Source organism: Dryobates pubescens, chromosome 1 (genome assembly GCF_014839835.1).
Source record: "Dryobates pubescens isolate bDryPub1 chromosome 1, bDryPub1.pri, whole genome shotgun sequence".
NCBI classification, from domain to species: Eukaryota; Metazoa; Chordata; class Aves; order Piciformes; family Picidae; genus Dryobates; species Dryobates pubescens.
This window is the reverse complement of record NC_071612.1, coordinates 49,280,041-49,297,936: the sequence shown is the minus strand read 5'-3', so window position 1 is coordinate 49,297,936 and position 17,896 is coordinate 49,280,041. Positions and strand designations below refer to the sequence as shown.

Below are 17,896 nucleotides of genomic sequence, written 5' to 3'. Positions count from 1 at the left end.
ACAGCTATCATCACAAAGTATATTGTCAGTATGGTTTTCTCTACTACAAAATACTGCAAACATTTATTTTCTTCTCTTTTCCACAAGTGAATTCTTTTGGATCTTTACTGATACATAAGATATGGGAAAAAAACCAAAATGTATTTTTATACATAGGTAAACACATACATACAAATGTACACATTCATGATTATAGATATATATGATGAAAACTTATGCAAGCACAGAAGTATTTTTATGGCTTCCAGAGATTATTGCTGTTGATGCCATCCTCTCAGATTTTATGAACTTGCTCTAGATATGTGTCATCTTTTTTTCCACAAAAGTGGCTCTCACACTTACGCTGCTTCTTTCAAAGCATGGTGCACAGGCTTCAGGCAAAAAGCTGCAGTTTGCCATAAGAAAGCTGATGATTGGTAGCATCCTGTGCAATTTACATGTTGGTGATTTTAGAGCATCTCCCAGTTGTTTCCAGCACAATTGTAATTCCAGGCCTTCTCTGTGAACTGTGCAGAAGCTCCGAGGGAATACTAAAAACTTTGAATCTCAAAACTTTAACCAAATGAAATGTCAGACTCCTCCTAACGCTACTTTTACACACCTTTATTCTTTCATTCATACCTGTGGCAGGCAAAGACAGAAAGATGCTGTTCTCTTGGAACCTGTCTAGTCTTGGCAGTTATGGAAAGGGAAGTAGAAATGATGCACAGTTTGGAAAGCAATCCTCTAAGAGCCATTACAAAAAAATACAGACATAGAGTTTAGAAAGCCACCTCTGGCTTAAAAATGCAATTTAGTTCAAGTGCCTTGATACACAGAAAATAAGGCCCTCATGAGATAGAAGGAAAGTCATGCATGCATATGAAGAGAGACTAGACAAACCATTGGTTAACAGCTGGAGCACAATATAAGAACAAAAAATGTAGGGAGCCTTTGAAAGTCAGAGAACTGACTGAAGGCCCATCAAGGGAAGATGGGGGCTGCCACCCCACATTGTGGATGTCAAGCTGATTAAATTGAGAAGGAGTGGTACCCCTGTCAGTATGTCATTTGTCCTGCAGAAGTTATGTCCCTGAAGTGAGGATAGCTGAATGAGAGATGTGTATATACTTCAGTGCCACCGGAGATTAATTTATCAGACTTTCCTATTTAGCAGCCCTGGAGCTGCTGTGTCTCTCATGTAACCATCCTTGCTGCTGTGACCAGTCACTTCTGCTAAATAAGTTGCACAGTGGATGGGAGTAGCACCGGCCTTTCTGGCTTCCATCTTTGTCACATGTGAGTAAGCACCCTTGTGTTATTCCCCATCTTTGGCAATCTAAATTCATTATCTGCTTTTGCTCCTTTTTCCTGTGCCTTCACTAGAAGCACAAGAAGAGAATCCTGCAACTTGATTTCTCTTCTTAGGTGATTGCATACAGGCAATCTACAGATCATCTCCACTTGCTTTTACATTGCTACTTGAACTTTTCCATATCTGTGATGCAGGTTAATGTTGCACAAAGATGTTTTTACAAGTGATAGATTTTCACAAATGGATTAGCTTTTTTTTTTGTGGTGCATAAACAAGAGCAAGTCAGAGTTTGTGCTTTTTCAGGTAGGTCAGGATCTCTATAGGCTTTTCACAGTTACTACTGCATGTACTTAGGGGAGTAAAGAAAGTGCTGTTACTATGCCAAGAACTTTCTATGTCCTTAAGGCAAACTTGGAAAGAGTTGGATATCTGCCTTCCCTCATAGCTTCTAATGATGCTAATAAGAGGGTTACTTGTGATTATATAGGAAGAAAAGAGGCTTGCTTTATTGTGTTACAAGAATGTGCATGTACGGTTAATTTCAAGAGTGCATCTCAAAATTGAAGCAAGACTTGGAGTGTTCCAGTATAATAATAATTTTTAGAATAAATATGTTTTTCTTTCAAAGTACTGATCTTACCTGACTTTTTTTGAAGATGGGAGGTTTTCTTTGTTATAGAGTCCCTTCTAGTCTGATTAAACCATACTGATGTTTAATAGTTCCTCCAAATGACAAATAGATTTTTCACTCAGAAACTGCTTAATAATGTTTTCTTGAAGACAGTAAATGAAAAAAAATGGGGTTTTCTTTTGTGGGGATGGAATCTTAGACATGTTACTCACTACTTCTGAGTGTTCTGTTGTGCCAAGTATTTGACTCATTTGTTTTTATTGTTCCAGTCTTAACTCGGTGATTGCATTAAACCTGAAGTTCCTCACTCCTGGCTGCAACAAGCTGACAAAATAGCTTCTAGCCTCTCCTTTAACTTGAGGAAAGTAATGTCAGTATCTTGACAATCCTATTCAGTGAGACAGGAACAAAAAGAAGGCTTTACTTGGATAGTAATGGTGCTTAGCACCTGATCTTGTGTGGGTTGTAGATCAGTGCTGTTTTATTGTGAATAGTTCAACCTTGGAGTGGGCTCAGCGTAAGGAAAGGGCAGATAGATAGTGGCAGAATGGGAAAGGCTACAGCATCCAGTCTCAGAAATTTTACCATTTATCTGTCTAAAATGCTTCTGGATTCTTCAGATAAACCAAGAATGAGCATTTAATAAGTGTTTAATGTATTAACTCTCTAACAGGACTTGTAAGATCAAGGACTTGCCTTTATGATCATTTTACATATTTCATAAGGCTGTGTTACAAATCTGCATGCTAGGAAGCTCCAGGCACCAGAGTAAATCTAAATATGTTTGGTTAGCAGCTTCTGTGCTCTCTGTTGTGATGGCTTAGCTGTTGGAGCTCTGCACTGTGAGTAAGAATGCAGTTAAAGGGAAAAAAAAGGAAAATAGAAATACTCTCTTCAGAAAGATTGCTTCTTGTTTATGATGCAGCCACAAATGCAGTCATGCTGGTGTAGCAAGGAGATGCTGCTGCCAGATGTTTTATGCCATGGAGCTATGGCCAAAATACCATGTGCAGGATCACACAGGAAATGTGTCAGAACAAGAGAATAGTCATAGGTCTTCGAATTAGACTACATTCTAAGCCACACGTTAGCACTGAGCTTCACCTAGCTAATTTCAAAATCACTAATCACTTGCTGCAGTTTTTTGTTCAGGTCACCTAGGTGTAAGGTGTGTCTTCCCTTTTTCTCTTTGTGAAATAGGCTGGGTGGAGTAGCTGTGATTCCTTGTAAAAATAACTTTGTGAGCACTGTAAAATGCATTTTGCGTACTAAATTTCTGCTGTGGTAGTGTTGTTATGTATACTGTCCAGGGCTGGATAGTTTTGTGAAGTTAGGCTTTATACTTTCCTTTTTTTACCAAGCCCATAACTTGATCTGTTGACTTAATTTGGTCTATTTGCCTTTTATGCTTGTAAACACCTTAGGGGATTTCTAGAAGGCATTTGTTTTGAAAGAGTGAAGTACACATAAAGAAATACAATATAAACAGACCTAGTGAAAATTCTATTTGATCCAACACTAATTGTCATTCTTGGCTGTTCTACAGGGCAGCAGAAGCCCTATGTTTTCTGCTCTGGTCTTCATCCTAAATCATTTTTACTGTCAGTAAAGATGCAACTGTTTGGGTCTATCTTGGTTTTAAACATGTTTATGCTTTTTAAAACTAAATTGAAATTGTTTCCTGGGCACAAACCCAAAAACTATAGTGTTTTGTTTACTAGAGGAATCACATTAAAATACAGAACTTGTTGATATATTTTTCAGATCTGTCTTGACAGCAGCTGTGCATGCTGAGGGGGAAAAAAAATAGTCTGAAGCCTAAACCAGTGGTCTTAATCGAGAATGTGTTGCTGTGACAGAAGTATTTACTGGGAATTAGTATTTATTGTGGAAAACCTTGGAGAACATCACTTCCCAGTAAGTGTTCTCCATCAGGAAAGTTATTTTGGATAGCTACTATACCTAAGCAACTCTCTGCTGTCTTGGGTTCTCTCTCCTGTCATAAAGATATATCTGTTATATTAGAGGTTGATTAAGTGATAGCTGACCTGATAGGGGAGACATTGTATTGTATCGTATCATATCATTCTGTGGAGTATGATGTCTGTGATGACAGACAGCTGCTTCATTGTAAGATTGTTTTAATTGTCTCCATCAATATTATTGTGCAGTAAACCAGGTAGAGCTTATTGGTGGTTCCCCTTGTGAGTCTTCCACACCACAGTTCTGCATTGAAATTACATCTTTGAGACCTACTGAATAGGTAGCACTATATAGAGAGTATCTTGCATGGAAGGGTCAGAGAAGTAACGGCAAGAGACACGTAGATTAAATTCTAGAGATTATTTAATTGGGAGGAGTTATAATAGAAGTAATGAATTATAATAGAAGTAATTAATAGAAGTAATTTCATTATTTTGAATTTGTAAATGTGATGCTGCCTTTCAGAGTTATCCTGAAGTTTTATATCTGTTTTGTTCTAAAACTTGTACCGTCAATGAACCTGAGCTTTAGATTCTTGCAGTAAGTAATTTCTTCTGTTACTGCAGGTGTAAGCATTGCCTGCAGAACACCAAAAAAAACCAAACACCTCAAGAAAGCTGTGTGAAATTCTGAATTCTATAAAATTCCAGGATACTATTTTAGTTAAAGGACTACCATTTATGCTGTCCTAGACATTCTGTCTAAAAAGTTTAAATTAGAAAATTAGTAGTTTTTAGCAAGTAGAAGCACAGTATAGTTTAAATTACCATTTATATTAAGCAATTTATTGAATTGAGGTTTCATTAATGTTAATGTTTTATAAATAAATTACAGCATTTATAGGTTTGTGATATCAGTTACATTACTCTTTGGTACATTTAAATTGACTAAATGAAGCAATCATAGGGAAAAACTTTCTTAATCTGGAGATTTTAACAACTCTATTCTGAAATATTCCTGTTCAAAGTTGTGCAATTTTCTGTTTCAATTACTTTGTTTTGCTTTGCTGTAAGAATGATTAGAAAGTGATGACAACTTTAATTGTGTAACTGTTAAGCTCAGTGATTCACCGTATTCTCATAACATTTTAACTCGGGCTTACTGAATCCAGAAGGCCATAAATTGGTGGGTTAGTTCCGATGTGTGTACTGGTAAGCGTGCACGTTTTCAGTTGTAAATGTGGAAATAGATTCTAGACCAATGGATTTTCATCTGGAATCCATCTATTCATTGGCACCAAAAATTCCCTGTAGAAGTGAGACACCAAAATAAATTCTTCATCTGGAAACAGAGTAGATTTTTTTTCTTTCCCTTCAAGTACTAGTTCTACCATTTGATCCTTAATTTGTTTTTCATCTTAGCAAAACCTTACGTCTTCAAACCAGAAAATATGGCTGTTACAAATACATCATCACGGAGAAGAACAGGAAGAAAAATTCCTTTTTTTCCCCCCCTTTTTTTTTTTTGCCATCTGAATTGCAGTGTCACAGCACTATTTTGAAACTTGCTGAGTAGTATGTTTTGTTAAGAGCAAATATTTAAATTATAGACCAGAATCTGTTGATTTATTATCATAACTCAATAGATGGGTCAACGTGTTCTTATTTTTAGTATGGGCAGTGAAGAAAAGGAAAGAAATATTTCAACTTTTTGAAATTCGCAGTTATCCAAAATAGAAAACAACTACTTCACTCCCTCTGTTGGAAACTGCTAGATTAGCAAGATTAAAAATATGGTGAAGTTAATACCAGCACACTAGATGTTTTGTGTTATCTTTGCAAGGCTCACAGTTAAAAAGCAGCACAACCATTCTGGTGACTGCATTCCTTGATGACGGAGAGAGAAAAATCCTTGAAGCAAAAAATAGGAAGGCTTTGGTGGTTACATTCATTTGCTATTCCTTCAACCACACATTTAGCTGAAGCCAAAAATGGTTATTTAATAGAATTGAGAGCACAGAAAGGAAAATGTAATTGATGGTATGAAATGCAGCTATTATAGGCATATGTATTTTAGGAAAATGCTGTTTAGCACATAGTGTTGTATGGATTAGTTTATTAAAGAATTTTTTTTCTGCGTAGTTGTTATCTTTCTCAACAATTTGATTATTTTTAAAAGGCAAATCAATACAATTCATCCAATATTTTAGATTCAAATGTTGCAATATGTATAGTGTGCCAAGTATAGAATACTGAGAGTGCAATTTTGATACGAGGCATAAGGATTTTTAAATGTAAATATACATGTTAATAAATAAATATATATATATGTATATATATATAAATACTGTGCAGTATGAACAGGCACTGCACAGGGAAGGAACAAGAAGCATGTTAGTTTACTTACTGGAGGAACATTTGGTCCTTCATTGTTAATATTGAATTGTAGGTTTGTTACAGGAAAATTGAGCAAATGACCTCAGTCCTGGTCTAGTTTAACCTTCTGCACAGGTAAGGTCAGTTCTGAAGTCAGACGATTGCTCAGGATTTATCCAGTCAATACTGAATGCCTCCAGTGATGGATACCTTGCAGGCTCTGTGGGCAGCCTTTCACAAAACCTGACTGTACTTACAGTGAATAAATTTTCCCTAAGTCTTAGAGGGACTACACTTGAGAGCAATGATGCATGTACCACTACTCATTTAAGGTCAAGAATTCTTGTCCTTCCTATTCCACTAAGTTGTCATTATTTTTGAAATCTTTATTCATCCTTCTTAAATTGTCCATGCTCTACTGTGGACATAACTTCTTTAGTAATGTCTGCCTAGATAAAAGCCTGAAGAAACTTGTGGTGCAGCAGCAGCTTCCTGGTAGGTTGCCCTTCCTGCATTTTTTTTTTTTTCTATTTTGAAAATACAAACCAATGCATAATTTAAAATCAAATTTTAGAGTGAGCAAAACCAGAAGTCCCTCTTTGCTTGAATTGCTTGTGACTGAAAATCCATGACCCAGTGAGTTAGTCGGTGACGTTTGTGCTGCAGGAAAGTATGCAGTACAGTTTTGCAGTACACAATTTCATCATTGAAATACTACTGATACCTTCAGAAAACTGGTGTGGTTTTTTTTTTTTCTTCTTAAGAGGGAAATGCTTATAGTAATGCTAGATGTTGTTACCCTGTTCACTGTTGTTTAATCAGAAACAGAATTCTTAGTGCTGTGTGAAACACAACGGGTGCTTTTTTTCTGTCCGTAGATAAGAGCTATCTCTGTATGAGGGTACGTTCATATTTTACATTGAAAAACAACAAGACAAAGATTGCAGCTAAGTTTCAGAGGAAAGGCAGGATATGAAGTGTGTTTCTGCAGGTTTCTAGAGCATTGCAGAAATTACCTGTAATGGGACCATATTTTCATATCACTCTTTGTTCTATTTATAAAAGATTGTCTGTCACTCAGTGAGCGGCTTTGAAGGACAGGTATAATGGGATGTTGTTTCCAAGACTAGGAACGTAAGAAGTGGGAAAGCTGTATAGTGGAAATTTGTTTACAGTTGTTACCAAAGAATTACTAGATTTTTATTTTTACTCTTTTCATTATTCTTATCAGTTAAACTGTACACTGGAAACAGGCTGACCCCTTACAAACTTTTCCAGCTACGTAACTTCATAAAAGTACTTCATCAAAGCAGATTCATTAACCCCTCTGACTGGTACTCTTCTCTTGGCTTTGATTGCAGCACCACACAGAAGCACCTAGCCCATCATTGCTACCCCCATCAGCTTTGCCATTAGACGTATTAAACAATGCTGTTGCTGGGTTCAGCACTGTGGAAGAACTTATCCGGTACCTTGAACCAGATCGGTGGCAACTGGATTTGGAAGATTTGTACAGGCCAACGTGGCAGCTTCTTGGAAAAGCATACATACATGGGAGGAAATCAAGAGGTAAATTACTCTTCTGTCTGGCCTTGCAGCTTTCTATGGGTATGTTTGCTTAACAAAGAAACAGTGACTAAGAGCATTCTTCACTTTGAATTTTTGTTTGAAGAAAGGAATGTTAGAAATACAGCAGAGATCATTGTTGTTAGCCATACTCACAGGATCACAAGATGTTAGGGGTTGGAAGGAACCTCTGGAAATCTTCAAGTCCAACCCCCCTGCCAGAGCAGGACCATAGAATCTACTGTAGGTTGCACAGGAACGCATCTAGACAGGTCTTGAAAGTCTCCAGAGAAGGAGACTCCACAACCTCTTTGGGGAACTTGTTCCAGTGCTCTGTGACCCTTACAGTAAAGAAATTCTTCCTCATGGTGAGGCAGAACTTCCTATGCCATAGTTTACATCCATTGCCCTTTGTCCTATCACAGAGCACAAGTGAGAAAAGGCTATCCCTTCCTTCCTGACACCCAGCCTTCATATATTTATATGACTTATTAGTTCCCCTCTCAGTCTTCTCCAGCCTGAAAAAAGTCCTAGGTCTCTTAGCCTTTCCTCATAAGGCACATGCTCCAGTCCCTTAATCATCCTTGTAGCCCTCTGTTGCGCTCTCTCAAGTAGATTCCTGTCCCTCTTGAACTGGGGAGCCCAGAATTGGATGCAGTGTTGCAGGTGAGGCCTCACTAGGGTATTATCTGTAAAGGACAATAACTAAACTCAAAAGTTAAAGGAATTTAGAAGGATAAAGTACAAAAGGAAAAAACTCAAACAACAGGAAAACAATCCAGAAGCGGATGGGGTGGTTTTCTGAACCTTGGAGATCTTTATTCCCAAAAAAGTAGAAGGGCATCTTGGCTGAATGACATAATCTAACTTTCTGGGTTTCTTTTATTAAGGAAGGCAAAACCATGTTTTGTTTGGGTCGGCTAATTTCTTAGACTTACTTTCTTATGCCAGTTCTCTAGAACTCTTCCAGTCTCTGCATCATATGAACTGAGAGCAATTGCTGAAACGTTTTTCTTTCATATTACTTCACAAAATCCCTGTGTCCATGTCCAGTTTTATCATACAATTGTCAGTTTAATCAGATGTAAAGCAAATGATGTATTTCAGACTTGTGGGGCTATTTCTTGTTCAGCAAGTAATTTTCTCCTATCTACATTTGACATTTACGAATTTTCCACCACATATCATCCAAATGCTGCCCACTGTTTCATGTTTATGGATTCCTTGTGGATGGATAGCATGCAGGCAATGGCTTCCTTTATTGCTCACCATGCAGCATGAAAATGAAAATATGTGAGCATAAATGAATAAACCCCTCTGACAAACACAAAGCAGTTTATCATCTGATCAGCAAGAAAAGGGAGGAAGTAAAATCTTTCATAGTTCAAATTAAAGTTTTTTGACAGCTAGTTTTGGATCAGAGCCTAAAATCAACCCTTCTACCCTACCTGTATTGCTACAGCTATGCACACAGCAATTCAATCAGGAGTTAAAGAGGAGGAAATCTCTTTAAAAGCTTTCAGGGATGTACTGTGCCTTTCATATACTCATTTAACACATTGATAATTAAAGAGATCCATTATTTACCAAATGTATTCCATAAGCATGGAGTAAGTGGGAGAAAATAAAATGTTATTCATGAAACCCTACTTAAACTAAAATGTAGGTGTTGGATAACATCTGTATAGACAAAAACAACTCCTTGAAAGATGTGCTTTAGAATGAAACTGTGAGTAAATCTTTTAGAGACTTCTAATTAGAGTCTCGAATAGATGATTATTTTTTTTTTCCCACTGAATAAATATATTACAGTATTGCCACATTTATCTTATACGAGACCACCCTGAGACTGCATTACTGAGTGTGTAATGTAATAGTCTGAGGTGGAAAATATGTCCATTTGAGATGACGTAGTATTAACTGTTCACTCTATTCAATAGATAGGGAAAGCAAAATATTTTAGTTAGTGGTTAGGTTTTCTTTCTTTTACTTTTTTAAAAAATTCCTTCTAGTAACATGTTTGCTGTATTTAACAACCTTTTAAAGAAATGTTTGGGAGAAGTGCATGCCCTGAAACATTTGGGTTTTTCAAACTCTCTGATTCTATCGTTACATCAGTTGTCTTTTTGTAGTATTTCAGTGTAAAAGCTGAATTACTGTCCTGCTTTCATAGGCAAACATCAGTTTACATCTAGATTAACTGAAAATGTAATTAAAAGTGTATGTTACTTTATATAGAGAAGACTATTGTCCTTTAGTCCTACTTAATAATTCATATGAAAAAGACTATATTTAGACAACCTAAATTCCAGAGAACTTCAGTGTCTGATGTTTTCTCTGGATAAAATGCTTCCAAAAACTTATAGCCAGGAAAGAAGAAACACTACGTTCAGAGGCTTTGATGTCTAAATATAGTCCTAAATTCTTTTGTAATATTGAACATGCTTAAATATAAAATATTTTTTCCTGTGTAAAAAAAATTACTCCATCACTTCTCACAGAAATCTATACCTAATCATTACCTGATATTCTGAAGTCTGCTTAAGAGTCGCTACAATCCAACCATAGGCCTTAGTAGACCCTTTTCCATATAGCTGTGTGACTAGTTATGTGGCTTTTTAAAAAATTATTATTATATATTTTTCAGTTCCTTTGTGCTTTTTTAAAGAGCCCTGTCCTGTTATAGGAGCCATTAAGAAATTTACATTCCCAGAAATATTTCTAATGTGCTTAGGAATGAAAATGATAGCACTGCTATCTGTGCAGACACACAAGTGCCACAACCAGAATTTGTTTCGTTGACTTTGAAAGCAGCATCCAGCTGGAAAAATATTTTGGAAAGAGGATTCCCCATGGTATTCCATACATGTCCCAGAAGTTTCCAGACAGTTGGATTGCCTGTTGCAGAACACTTATTTCCAGGCTGGTGTTAACATGGATTACTTCAGTTGAATGTGCCAGTGAAGGAACACTATTGAAATAGACTTTACTATACACCCACTTGCATCTACATTTCTTTCTCCTTTTGTATCCTTCTCCTCTTATTTTTATTTTAGTGTTTTGCATTCATGGGCTATTGCAGGGCCTTCCATTCCTCATGAGCTAGTGCTAGACAAAAGAACTTTGACTGTTGTGTCAAACATGATACATGAGTGGAAGCCAAGTTGAAGGAGTGTTTAAATGTTCACATTATAACAGGTACTGCAACTCAGTGCACTTGGGAAATCCACATAACCTTTTATTGTGGTTAAGTAAACACTTTTAAGGGAATATATACATTCTCTCATCTAGCTTCATGCCCACAGTGTGTTAAAATAAATTTTGGACAGACAGATACTCTTTGGAAAAATAACAGCTTCATTCACATACTTCAAAGAAGTGATTAAATAAGCACTAGATAAATTTACCACAGACTTTTTAATGAAATTGAATTACATAAGGTAGGGCAAGAGTTCATTGTGAGGTATAATAGCCATATACCTTAGTACAGTGTAAAGCATAGAAACCAAACAGGACATTTTTCATCTCTCCTGAAGCCTGTTGTAACAGCAACGCATACTGAAAGCTATCTGTTGCTAGTAAACTCTATGTTCTTCCACAGAACTTTTAAAAATTTAATCCTGTAGGTCTAAGGGGTTCAGTTCAAAATTTTTTTTAAATCTTCTGATAAGATACACTTGCTGCTTATTGCCCTTTTCTCTATGATATAATTACAGCTAGACTGGGAAATAGATGCATTCATCTATTGCTGCCAGTAGGCAGGAAGTAGCAGAGAAGCCCAATGCTATGTAGGTATTTCTCTCCCACTGTTTGATGGGCTTGCTGGAAGCATCATCAGTGCTCAGTCTCTGTTTTCCATTTCTCATGGTGAAGGACTGAGCAGCAGTTGTATTATGAATTGTGCATGGATTTAGCTTCTCAAACTGTTGTTGTACCAAACATATCAGCCTCTGTAAAATCCTACCGGTAGAAAGCATTAGCAGAACTAGCAATTTTCTCATGCTTTAGGTATTTTATCCTCTTTCAGACAGTTATCTTATTATACTGTTTGAAAACATAACAGAAGAAAGAAGTACTCCATTCCTGTCCACAGTCCTTGATTAATGGAGGTAGATATGTCCACCCTCTAAATGACTCAGCCTACAGCTATTAGCTGATCAGAAGACCCTAAATCATTTCTAATTTCTCACAGTGAATCTCTCCCCTGGAAGTTGTGTCTTTCTTTTCCTCTGCTACCTTCTCAGCTTTCTCCAAGGAATGCTCTTGGAGTGTGGGAGGCAGGCAGGCATCCTATCAGTAACTTTATTGGAGTTGTTACACACTCCTTGCTTTTAAAGATCAGATTGTTTATTTAGGAGCCTATGTTAACCTGATAGTGATGGAATGAAGTGCCCCAGCTTGGCACTCACTCTAAGTGCAAGCAGAGAAAAGGCTTCAGTTTGTTTAACTGACCTTCTACAATAAACCCTTAATTACGGATGCCAGTATATGGATATGGGCTGCAAAAGAAGTGTTTGAAAACACATGAAATGGAATTAAATGAAATTGCTGCCCAAAGATCTGCTCCTAATACAGTACTAGAGAAATGTAGGTTCTAAATTATCTTTATTATTATATTATCTATATTATTTATAGACTATTATAATATTTTATTTATCTTATTTCATTTTCTCTTTATTTCTCACATATTTAAATAGAATTGAGAGGTATTTTTTTGCCTTGATAGGCTGAAGTTCTTGGTGACCTCTAGAGACTCTTTACATAGTTTGAAGAGAGGGGAAAAAGAGTGTGATTCAGATCAGGAACATATTTTAACTTTATTTTACATATTTTTATTTACAAACTGCCAGCAAAGCTATATAGTATTTTTCAAATAATATGAATAGGGATATTTTCCCCTGTTTTCTTCTTGATTTAGCTCAAACCCCATTGATTTAAAGCTCTTTGCTGCTTTGTTCAGTCATCTCAGTAGCCATATTATCATGGGGTTTACTTTATTAGTTGTTTTTGTGGTGGTGTTTTTATGTTCTGGTTTGGTTTTTACCAGATGGGCTGCCTCTCACTTAGACATTCCTTAATGGCAGTATGTTTGGAGAGAAATGATTCAGACAAAATATCCCAGATCGTGATCAACATCGTTTTACCAAGGGGAAGTCATGTTTGACCAACCTGATAGCCTTTTATGAGGACATAACCAGATGGATAGGTGATGGTAGAGCAGTGGATGTGGTTCTCTTTTTTTTATTATTATTTCAGTAAAGCATTTGACACCGTCTCCCACAGCATCCTGGCAGCTAAATGGAGGAAGTGTGGTCTAGATGATCAGGTAGTGAGGTGGACTGAGAACTGGTTGAAGGAAAGAAGTAAAAAAGTTGTGGTCAATGTGACAGAGTCTAGTTGAAGGCCTGTATCTAGTGGAGTCCCTCAGGGTTTGGTACTGGGACCAGTACTAACCAATGTATTCATTAATGACCTGGATGAGGGCAAAGAGTGCACTGTCAGCAAGCTTGCTGATGACACCAAACTGGGTAGACTGGCTGACACTGCAAGGTTGTGCTGCCACTCAGCAAGACTGAGGCTGGAGAATTGGGCTGGGAAAATTCAATGGAATTGAGTACAAGGGCAAGTGTGGAATTTGCACCTGGGAAGAAACAACCCCATGTATCAGTATAGGTTGGGGACTGAGCTGCTGGAGAGCAGTGAAGAGGAAAAGGACCTGGGGGTCGTAGTGGATGGAAGGGTGACCATGTGCTGGCAATGTGCTCTTATGGCCAAGAAGGCAAATTCCATTCTGTAATTGTATATTAGAAGAGGTGTGGTTAGTTGGTAGAGAGAGGTTCTCCTGTCCCTCTGCTCTGCCCTGATGAGCCTGCATCTGGAATTTTGTGTCTAGTTCTGGGCCCCTCAGTTCAAGAAGGATGGGGAACTTCTTGAAAGAGTCCAGCAGAGAGTCACAAAAATGATGGAGTGGAACATCTTCCTTATGAGGAGAGACTGAGGGAGCTAGGTCTCTTTAATTTGGAGAAGAGGACACTAAAGGGGTGGCCGCATTAATGTTTATAAATATGTAAAGGGTGAATGCCAAGAGGATGGAGTCAGGCTCTCCTTGGCGATGCCCAACGACCGGACAAGGGGCAATGGGTGGAAGCTGAGGCATAGGAAGTCTCATGGAAACACAAGGAAAAGCTTTCACTGTGAGGGTGACAGAACGCTGGAACAGGCTGCCCAGAGGGGTTGTGGAGTCTCCATCTATGGAGATATCCAAAACATGCCTGGTATTTCTTGTCTAGGCAGCTAAGGTGAACCTAAAGAAGCTTGCCCTCTTTTAGATCTTTTCACGAGCTTGTTGTTGAACCAGTGGCACAGTGAAACTTCAGCATGACACAATGGAACCAGTATATAGGGAAACCGATGTCAAATATGAGTATCTTTAAATTGCACTACAAGTTACATGCTTCCAGGGAGAATATATGTAATATTTAAGACACATCAAGTGAAAATAAAACTTAGAGAGCCACGGAACTTGATATATGCTGCTATAATGTAGAAGGTGAAAAATGGAGTGTGCTAATAGTTATATAGCAAGATGTGCTTATTTGTCTGTACAGTATTCACAGATCATGACATAACTTCTTGAAGTTCTTAACACATAGAAGTCAGTTCCCCTTAGATGTAAATAGTTTGATTTTTTCTTACACTTGCATCACCCTTACAGAGAAGAAATAATTCGAATTGTATCAGGGAAGAAGTTTGAATGCTTTATCCAAATGAATTAAAAATACATTTGGATGTTTTCAGGATTCTTAATTGCTGTGTGTGTTTATTCAATCAAAATTTATCATACAGAGTGCTGTATTAGTGCTCTAGCAGTGCTCAAGAATATGAGGGGGAACAAAGGGAACTCCAGTAGGATTTGATAAAACCTTGATACATATTAGCCAAAACTTGCTCTGTTGATGTGAACCAGCTGTGCCAGATACAAAATAATTGGTGACTATTTCTACAAAACGATCATTCCTTTTGGGCTCCATGGTATTCATATAACTGCACTATTACGATTGTGTGCCGAACCTCTACTACCTACACAAAAATGATCTTTCCTCATGGGTTCTGCACTGCTGAAGTTAGTTTACCACCAATGAATTGGATTATGAATGGGGAAGTCACCAGTTTGTCTCTTTGCAGTGGTGGATCTCAACCTCCTAAAGGAAGAAGTGCGGCTGTATAGTTGTACTCCTCGCAACTTCTCAGTGTCACTAAGGGAGGAGCTGAAGCGAACTGACACCATCTTCTGGCCATTGTGTCTTCTGGTTAAACGTTGTGGTGGAAACTGTGCCTGTTGTCATCAGAGCTGCAATGAGTGCCAATGTGTACCAACAAAAGTCACCAAAAAATACCACGAGGTATATGGGTTTTTTACATTTGCATGTTTGGAAATACTGCAAGCAAATTAAGGCATTTGTTACTACAGAAACGCACCAGTATTCATATTTTTAAAACTTATGTATTGCTCTTGTAGTAATTTTTTTTTTAAAGCATTTTAATGAGGTGTTACATGAAAAAAATAGTATCTTTCTTGGCAAAAGATGTTTTTGTGGAACTATTAAGTCATTCCTGAGGTATTTGGTTACTGGTGCAGTTCAGACATATCACTGCTTGTTCATCATTTTCTGTTGGTAGATGTGACCATTATGAAGGAACGGATATGTGTCCATTTCCATTGCTATAAATCTGGGCCTAAATTTATTACAGAATTATCTGATCATTCCTTTGGGTTAACTGTACTATTAAATAAAATGAAATATATATATGAAACTGCAAGACTTTTTGGGTGGAAGTATCTGTTCAACATATTTCAATTAATTTTGTAAAGCGCTTGAGGTAAAAACAGGTAATAATTAGGGCTGTAATAAGTAAAGAAATTTATCTGGGCAAAGTTTTTTCCTCTTAATATGCTTCCATCACCCCCTGTGTTTCCATTGCAATCCAGCTCATAGTCTAGATGTGTGATGAAATACTTGCTGTTTTCTTGATACTTGGCTTCTTCTTTTTCAGGTTCTTCAGCTGAAACCAAGGATTGGTGTCCGCGGATTGCATAAATCTTTGACAGATGTACCCTTGGAACACCATGAGGAGTGTGACTGTGTGTGCAAAGGCAATACTGAAGGATAAACATGATTTAATTGTGCCATTTTCTTTCAAAGCACATTCAATCAATGGCTGATTCTATTATGGGGCTTGTGCATTATCTCCTTCTGTAATCTCAGTTGTTTGCTTTGGGAATCTTCTGTCTTCAAGATTTACAGAGAGCTCTAAAAAGGAGAAGCCAAACTGGGATTATATGTTGTGTGACAGCTCTGTTTGGAGGCCCAATGAAAGGACGGGAGAAAGGCATCAATGAGGGATTTAAAATATACGTATTGTCTTTGCCCCCCACAATTTCCTTGGCAATACATGGATTTATAATTTAGGAGTAAGAACCAACTTAGAAGGCTCACATCATGGAGACTTGATCCTGCTGGCTGTCTCATTTCTACAGCTCCAGTACATCTAGCCTTGGTCGAAAACATCTGAAATCTTTCTGTGTTCCACTACTCCTCTCTACTCTAAATTGAAGCATTCTGTGATGTATAAAGTTGGGTTAAAGCAGACTGTCTTGTTCTGAATTAAACTTAATTTGTCTGATGCTGGTAGGAAGGACTGGATTTTTCCATATGCTCTGGTAAAGTTCCTGCCTTTCAGAAAGAAGACTGGACAATAACGTGAGCTAAGGAAACAGATACTGAAAAGAACAGCGTCTTTTTTCTTAATACTATGGCTGATCTTTGTTTGTTTGTTATTTTTGTATCGTGTACATTTTTATACTCTTCTTTTGACAATATAACTATTTGCTTTTCTAAACTTGTTAAATATATCTATTTTTACCAAAGGTATTTAATATTCTTTTTTTATTACAACCTAGATCAATTATTTTTTAGTTTATGAGACTTTAAAGCCAGGTCTACACAGATGGAGGAACTGAGATGTGGTTACAATGTGGAAGAAGGATGATCTATGCAGTTTGTTGCTACACAGTAGAAAAAATACACTTTTTTAACCTGAATGTGTAGTAATGATAAGCCGAGATGTGTAGATGAAGATCTAAGCTTGCTAGCTCCATAAAACTGAAAATATGAGACTGCAGTTTCAGAAACTGACTTTAAAATTTCCTCTTTATTCAGGTAGAAACAGAATGAGCATAGATAGATTCATTCTGGTTTGTTTAAGTCTAATTTCTTTGATGTAGGATGATCTACAACATAAGAAGCCCAGTGGCTTGCAGCCTTCGTGATGCATCACAGCCATGTGAAGGCAGCCTTGCTAATGTTGAAGTGTATGGTTTACCTTTGACAGTTATAGCTGTTTATGTACTGTTCACTCACAGGATCATAACACTCTACAGTACAGTTTGATGAACTATGGTTTTGTTCTTCTGTACATTATATTCTTTAACCAGTACACTTATCCCACTCTATGCAAATTGAAAAGGAAACAGTAAAGTATTTTGCTTGTAAAATGCTTTAACATTTTGCCTAGTTTATTTTTTTGACTATTGGATTTGCAGATTGTAATGAATCACCAAATAAAGTAATTATGCTAATTTTGGAAGAATGTTTCTGTGTGGTTGCATGGTTGTATCTGTTCTATATACAAGAACAGGAAAAGTTAGAGAATGTTATCTTCTACTTATCATTTTGAAAGTTAGTTATGGAAACAAGTCTTCTCTTACCAGTTGCTTTATTAATTGTACTCTGCTATAAATCCACAAGAACAAAAAGGGGAAAGAAGAATTGTGATGCTGTTTGTATAAATACTCACAATTGAGTAGACATGAAGCCATTAAATTAAGATAACTTCTGCAGGTGAAAATTACTTCTGATGAAAACACAAAGGTTCTTGCAAGTTGCTATGACTTCCTGACATCAGTTGTGCTAAATTATCAGGTGGCTTCTGATTCTGTGTTAGCTGGTTTGTTTCGCCCTGCCCTCAACCTCCTGCTGAGTAAGAAAAATGTCTGGTGTAAACATTGCATGCAATTATCCAGTTAGAGTATTACCCTTTTATCAG

The 17,896-nt window shown here is 37.1% G+C and overlaps 1 protein-coding gene across 1 annotated transcript in view; it reads left to right on the top strand.

Moving 5' to 3' along the window:
* The window catches only part of PDGFC (platelet derived growth factor C), a 122,690-nt gene extending 105,269 nt beyond the window's left edge, over window positions 1-17,421 (top strand). The window contains exons 4-6 of the mRNA XM_054165562.1: window positions 7,585-7,792; window positions 14,975-15,192; window positions 15,845-17,421. Of these exons, the coding sequence (XP_054021537.1) occupies window positions 7,585-7,792; window positions 14,975-15,192; window positions 15,845-15,961 (543 nt within the window). The 3' untranslated portion in view covers window positions 15,962-17,421. The remainder of the gene's footprint in view (window positions 1-7,584; window positions 7,793-14,974; window positions 15,193-15,844) is intronic.
* Window positions 17,422-17,896: the final 475 nt, after the last annotated feature.